General features: G+C 39.8%; 1 protein-coding gene across 1 annotated transcript; it reads right to left on the bottom strand.

Moving 5' to 3' along the window:
• Positions 1–1305: 1305 nt before the first annotated feature.
• Positions 1306–3708, bottom strand: rps28 (ribosomal protein S28). Its single transcript, XM_053650994.1, has 4 exons — positions 3594–3708; positions 3090–3137; positions 1887–2009; positions 1306–1407 (listed from the first exon to the last, which is right to left on the bottom strand). The coding sequence occupies exons 1-3, from the start codon at positions 3630–3632 to the stop codon at positions 1887–1889; spliced, it is 210 nt and encodes a 69-aa protein (XP_053506969.1). The 5' UTR covers positions 3633–3708; the 3' UTR covers positions 1306–1407.
• Between the last annotated feature and the right edge of the window lie 3902 nt (positions 3709–7610).

Genomic DNA, 7610 nt, shown 5'->3' on the forward strand with positions numbered 1-7610 from the left:
TGCTTGTAATAGAGCTGAAATTACATCTTACTGTATTAAGTATTCCCCTCCTGCAGTAAACCTCAAGTACCTCACCGAATATCTCTTCTGTACCTCTCAGAGATCAAGAGAACAACGTTTTGTGTTATGGTGCTGTGCCATTTGTTATTAAGTCTCCCAAGTCTTGAAAAATATCTTGATAGTTTGAAAATGAATTATGTGACACACTTCCATGGGAAAAAAAGTTTGTAGACACCTGACCATCACATCCATATGAGGTTCTTACTCAAACGGTTACCATAAGGTTGGAAGCAATTGAACAGAATGTCTCTATATGCCATAGCTTTACAATTTCTTTTTACTAGAATGAAAAGGTCAAAACATGTTCCAACATGACAATGCCCCTGTACACAAACCAAGAGCCATAAAGACATGGTGTTCCAAGGTATGTGTGGAAGAATTCGAGTGCCCTGCAGAGAGCCCTGACCACAAGCCCACTGAACACCTTTAGGATGAACTGGAACACCAACTGCAGCCCAGGCATCAGTGCCTGATCTCACTTACATTCTTGTGACTGAATGGACAAATACTCAACCATGCTATAAAATCTAGTGGAAAGCCTACCCAGAAGAGTGGAGACTAGTATAATAGCTAAGGGGGATTAAATCTGGTATAGAATACTCAAAACATATGACTGTAAGCATCAGACATTCACACACTTAAAGGCTCTAAAGTAAGTAAAATTAATAGCACTGTATGGACATAACAGGGCTTTACTGGTGTTGCAAGGGAAATCAAGACAACTCTGGTTTTGTTTGCAATAATTAATATATATATATATATATATATATATATATATATACACATACACACACACACACACACACTTTAGCAAGTCTGTATTTGTCTGTTTCCTTTGTGTCTTAAACATCTTTGCCCATAAAAATGAGCCTCTTCAATCCAGCTATGCAAAAATAACCTTGTTTGTGGGCTGGTGTTTGAACAGTGAGAGGGGCAGCATCCTGAGGATGTGTTGCATCTTTTCAATGTTTCAGCTTGCTCATATAGGAAAAAGTTTTATGCCCAACTGGCTTTCAGTTCAGTGGTTTTTTATTTGCTCAAAGTGTCCATATTTAAATGGGCAACTAGAAAAACATGCTCAGTAATAAGAAAGTGAAAAATCTGGAGCTCTGTCACTATACAAAGCAGGTGGCAGTCAAGAAATTAGGGGCTGTGTGCATTTATTGAAACCTCAAAAAACTAACAGCCATATAGATTTTGTCCAAAAGCCCAAATAAGGATAATACAGCCACAAAAGACACAGAATACGACCAATTTTCATTTTTATTAGTTAACACATATCCAAACTAAGAGTTGGTGGTGGTGACTTGCTTCATTATGTCTTCAAAGCGTTTAACCAGCAAGACACTGTGGGGGAGAGCAGAGGAAAAGAGTTAGTACCATGGCATCCATTATAAACACATCTAATTTGAACCATTTACTATTAATTACAAGGGTGAGTCAAGCGAAAATCTTAAGTGTGAAATTAGAATTGAGCCCTTATTCCTAGAGGAATTCAAACACTCGTTCAGCACTGGAACACTAGCAATGAACGAAATAAGATACTACTTCATTAATCCCCAGAGGGAGAAATTAGGGAAATGTAGATTACATAGAAAAAATTATACCTTTGTGACAGCTATTTGTAATCAATGCAATATATAATTATATATAATATATTAAGGTTTTCATCTGAATCACCCACATACATTTTATTGTTTGTTCACTAGACTTTAAGTACCATTCCAGGTTGAGTATTAGCTGACTATTAGGCAGACATGTTAGGTGTCGTTCTGGCAGATGGAATAATCTGCTGGTGTAGGTGAAACGCACATTTACTATCTTACCTATCGAAGTCTTCTTGCTTCTCTTTCAGACTCCAGAAGTGTCAGAACATCTCCCTCTCTCACTGGGCCCTTCACATTTCTGATGATGGATCGGTTGCTGTCATCCATGAACTCGACACGCACCTGGGGGAACAGAAGGAGAGAGATGAAATGAAACCGAGGCATAGGGCTGAATCTGGAGACAATGTAATGTACACCTACAATGAAGCCAAAATCCTTCACAGGTTATAAAGCATGGTTATTTGCAAAGTTTTAACACAATGAAAATGTCCCTTTCGTTTTATAAATAAACCACTTTTTAAATCGAAGCATCGATCCAAATTGTCTGAGCTCCACACCTTTAATCAACTCACTCCCACCAAAAAATGGAAAGTGATGCCAATCTTATGCTAGTTTTTATATCATGCATTTTAAGCAGTTTTTTTTTTAAATAATATTACATCACACTGTATGACATGATCCCAATAAAATCTTGGTAAAATTCTAAAGCAGCCTGTGAGATAATCAATGTCTGATTACAAAAAAAGATCCTTGAATAGACCAGGGTTTAAAGAAAATTACTATGCTCTACTTGCATCAATCAGCACATTAAGTTTATGCATAAAATAAGATCTGAAACATACAATCTTCAAATGGGGTTTGAAGTAATAAGGAACGTTTGTCCATTATTGCATTTCACCACTGCCATTATTGTATTTGCAGCTGCCCCTTGAGTTGTGTGCCATCTTACACTGTCCTTAATGCACTTTAGTAGTGGTCCCACCAAATACTGTAATTTCAAGACAAATCTTCAGTTGCAACAGCACTAAATTGGCCACCAGTCAGCAGGTCACATTTTATATTCCAAGACCAACCATTGTTTTAAAATGTGCAACCTGTCTGCAAAAACTGGGCACACAATCATAGTGTAAAAGCAGCTTTAGGGTAAATCTTTAGTCTTTGCATAGAGTAAGATACATGCAAGGCTGCCAACACCACCAGATTAACGCATCAGCTTATAAAAGTAAAGGAAAATATTTGTAATAAGTATTGTTTGTAGCATTAAAAGACTCAGTTGTTTGTTAGATACAACATTTAACAAATTAAAAAGATTCTCATTTCTGGTTATGGAGTAGAAGTTTAGCTATTGTGGAAGTTTACAATTTTTTTAATTTAAGTTTTTCCTGGTCTGTTAACAGCTATATGGCACTGTTATACACTTACCTGGGTACACTGGCCCTGTGAGCCGGTCCTACCGAGCACTTTAGTGACCTGTAACAGATTGAACACACTTCAGATATCAGCGTTTAAACCGCACACTGGTTTATTAGAGCGGCTACATGCTGGAAGTTTCCAGCACAGAAGCTAATAACAACGCTGCTAAGAGGCAGAAATTCACCACACAACCGAGTCTATTCTGGTGTGTATACATTTCGTTCGTAACGTAAGACGAGTGTATAACTATTCTGAACGACATCTACTGGCCACAAAAACGGTTTATAAACCACAATAGCGCGGCTAACGCCTGAAGCTAGCTAGTTAGCCGATGAACAGCGTTAGCCTGCCACCATCACACCCGAATCACATAACCATCTTACACATCGAAGAAAGCGGCCCTAGCTCATTTCTATCGGCGTCAAAACCAACAAATGAAGTTTTAGCTACTTTACAAACACGATTAAATGTAAGTTTAGGCTGGAATTAAGCGGTATTTTAAATCGTTCTTACTCTGGCGAGCTTGATGGGCTGCACGCGGCTTGCGTCCATGATTTCAGCTTCGCGAGGAAAGGAAGTCACGTGGTGCCCGGAGCCTATATATACCTAAAATAAAAGTGCGGTTTTCTATATTTATTACGGTTTGTTTTGTTTATATTTAAGCGTTTAATAAATATATGTTCTCTAATACTAAATATATTTGTGAATGTAAGCTATTATCTATGAGAAAAATTGTACAGTCAGTTCAGATACGTTTCCGGTTCCGGGTCGTTTGATGTGCTGAATAACGTCATGTGGGTTTGGAAAGAACTCCCCACTGTCGTTGTTTTCGAAACCGAACAAAGTTTTCCTCATTTGAGAACTTTATCTGAAATTGTTTAATGACACCAAATTCCACCTTCTAATAAACAAACATAACATTACTTTGTTTTGCTTTGTAAAAAAATATATATTTAAATAATCAAATCAGGTAGGCACTACAAAAGTGCACTGACAAATTTAGTGAACGTGCATTGAGAACGTGCCACACTGGCACAGAATCTTCTCCATACCATAATGATGTTCCTAATGGGTTAAACAAATGCCTCTCGTACGTTGTTAAATCACATTTTATTGGCTACCTAGTGCTTTGGTGAGAAACAGAATTAACCAATGGGAATCACCCATTTTTCCGGTAGATCTGGTTTTAGAAGATTAGATGTCATTTCTGGCATATTTATAGCATGTTTATTTTAATAGTTTTCCATGGAACTGTCATTAAGGTATTTTTCTCTATGCCTATTGCACCCAAAATGCATGACTGTGTCACACTTACCATTAGACTTGTACAGCTCACACAGTGGTTTTATTTAGCATATTTCTCATCACACCCCATGGGCTACTGTCTAAATTAAGGTAGCTAATGCAGAAGCAAATTATTCCCTAGACCTACTGACTATAGTGTATTAAGGGTTAATAGGAAAAGAAAGAAGTAGAGCCACAGGACCCTGTGTGATTAGGGGGGCATGGCTGGTGTACATGCCTCAGGTGCATCATGTTCATGGAGACTGTTAGTAAACTTCGGTTCTTGTTATAACACTGTTTCAGTGAGTCCTTCAACAAAGAAATCACTCTTCCTCAGCTACAAAATTCTAGGTGGCCACTTGGCTATAACAATTTGGCGACAAGGATGGGATTCAGGAGGAAGAGCTTTAGAGATTATGCAGAGCATTTTGCACAGTTTGTGGAAGCCAACAGAGACAAAGAATTTTTTCTATCTGTGGTAATTGCAAAGACCTTTGCATTGCTCACGGATTTCTTGGACATAAAAAGGCAGTCTGAAACACCACTAGCCGACATTTTGAAAATGCTCAGAGACGTCTATATACCAAAGAAAAACATCTTGAGGAAAAGATACAGTTTCCGAGCACGGAAGCAGCTGAACGGGGAAGCCTTGTCCGAATATGTGGCTGCATTAAAAGGATTAGCATCCACATGCAAGTTCTGCACTTCGTTGGAGGAACAGGTTCGGGACCAGCCTGGGATTTATGAGCTCGGAGTGCACCCTACTGTGAACCGTTGACTTGGTCTAAGGTATTAGACATTATGAACAATTTTGAATGTACTGAGTCAAGTTTAAAAGCATGCACCACTGAGAACCGACAGCGTGAGTTAAGCCAAGCCAGCCAGAGATCCTCTGGAAGCGGATGAGAGAACTCCTGGGAAGGGCAGACGCGAGAAGGGTGAATTAACGCCCAGTTACAGATGTCTCGTAAAGGGACATACTGCATCCAACTGCAAATATAAAGATTTCCAATGCAGAGACTGCGACAAAAAATGGACATTTAGAACATGCCTACAAAAATTCCACACCTCAGAAAAGATTAGACAAAACAAGTGGCTTCACAAACTCACAAGCCGCTAATAAGTCACTTGGGAACGTGGGATGAAATACATCTCCACGGAAGGGGTCAACGAGGGAGAGACCACGTCGCTGTCAAGAAAGAGAGTGACGTACAATACTTCAAAGGACAAATGAGTTCTGATCAGCTAGCATGACCACCGGACTCAGACTCAAGTGATGATCTGAACCAGCCCACTGTAGAGACTGAGCAGCAACAGTCAGGGACTGACAAGCACTATGGACTGTTTGCGTTAAAAGGGAACAGTGGTTATGTAAAACCGTACATGGTAATGATCAGGTGTAATGGTGTTAAGGTAAAGATGGAGCGTGATACAGGAGCATGTCCATAATTTCAGAGACCTTGTACAGAAAGAGGTTCAAACAATGTAAACTTCAGCCATGTGAAGTAACCTTGAGGACATATTCCTCAGAGTAAATTCCATTGTTGGGTCAATTTCAGGTTACTGTGAAAGGTAGGGAGCAGACAGAAAACTTGGTCTTACTGGTGTTTAAGGGTAAAGGGTCTAGCCGCATGGATAGAAACTGGATTCAGCACTTACAGCTAGACTGGTCTAGAGTGAACCATGTATCTAACCCAGTAAGTGAACTCTCAGAGAAATACACCAACATGTTTAATGCAGCAAAAAGGGACAATTCCTGGGGTATGGTTAAATTGCAAGTCATGGAAAATGCCGTTCCAAAATTTTGCAAGAGTCGAACGTTACCTTATGCCTTTAGAGCATCTGTGGACAAACAGTTACAACTGTTAGAAAAGCAGGGTGTAATTACACCTGTTGAATACAGCAAATGGGTGGTGCCAATCGTGTATATACCTAAAACAAATGGTGAAGTGTTTATTTGTGGCAATTACAAGGTCATGATCAAACAGTGGTTAGCTGTTGACAAATATCCCTTGCCAAAACCTCAGGACCTGTTTGTGTCATTGGCCAGCGGTAAATATTTTACCAAGCTAGACTCAGGCATACCAATAACCTCAATCTAAGCCATACCTGACTATTAATACCCCCAAGGGATTATATCACATGAATCGATTGCCCTATGCTGTGTCTAATGCACCAGCAATCTTTCAACATACAATGGATCAGACGTTACAAAGTCTGTCGAATGTAGTCTGTTATTTGGATGACATTCTGATCACTGGTAAAAACGAACATGAACATTGGAAAAATGTCGAGCAGGTGTTACAAAGGTCACAAGATAGAAGTATTAGAGCGAATAGGGACTAATGTGCTTTCTGTCAATCTCATGTAACCTATTTGGAAAAGGTTGAGGCTATTGAAAATGCCACCGCACCCAAAAACATGACTGAGCTTAGAGCTTTCTTAGCTTTACTCTCATATTACGGCATCCGTCCATTTTCTATACCACTTATCCTACAGGGTCACAGGTAACCTGGAGCCTATCTCATGGAGCATGGGGCACAAGGCGAAGTACACCCTGGATGGGGTTCCAATCCATTGCAGGGCACAATCACATACACATTCACACACCCATTTATACACTACAGACACTTAGGACCATGCATGTCTTTGGACTGGGGGAGGAAACTGGAGTACCCGGAGGAAACCCCCGCAGCACGGGGAGAACATGCAAATTCCACACACGTAGGGCCATGGTGGGAATCAAACTCCCAACCCTGCAGGTGTGAGGCGAACGTGCTAAGCATTAAGCCACCATATTACAACAAATTCATGAAGAACTTGTCAACTGTAATTAAACCGATGACTGGACTACTACACAAAGACTGGCCTTGGCAGTGGTCAAAGGCATGTCAAGTGTCATTTGAAGAAGCTAAAAGGGAAAAATACTGCCTAATACTATGCCTATGCATCCCTGGAATTGGCCTGAACATCCATGGGAAAGAGTTCATGTTTATTTCTGTGAAAAGGGAAAGCACCAGTTTCTATTAGCCATTGATGCTTATTCCCGGTAGTCATCAAGTTGATGACTACTACTGCTGCTAAAGCAACATTTGAGGTTATGCGTAGTATGTTTGCCAGCTATGGATTACCTAAGGTAATGATTTCAGATAATGGACCTCAGTTTGTTTCCAAGGATTTTGAAACGTTTTGGAAATGAATGGAGTGAAACATGTCAAATCGGCAGCTTACCATATTGCCTCAAAT

This window comes from Ictalurus furcatus, chromosome 20 (assembly GCF_023375685.1).
Source record: "Ictalurus furcatus strain D&B chromosome 20, Billie_1.0, whole genome shotgun sequence".
Lineage (NCBI taxonomy): Eukaryota > Metazoa > Chordata > Actinopteri > Siluriformes > Ictaluridae > Ictalurus > Ictalurus furcatus.

Excerpts from the sequence above, each read along its gene's own strand:
- rps28 (XM_053650994.1), bottom strand. The coding sequence starts at position 3,632 with ATGGACGCAAGCCGCGTGCAGCCCATCAAGCTCGCCAGA. Across the intron at positions 3,138-3,593 it reads AGCCCATCAAGCTCGCCAGA|GTCACTAAAGTGCTCGGTAG; the intron begins GTAAGAACGATT and ends AATCTGTTACAG. Across the intron at positions 2,010-3,089 it reads CACAGGGCCAGTGTACCCAG|GTGCGTGTCGAGTTCATGGA; the intron begins GTAAGTGTATAA and ends CTGTTCCCCCAG.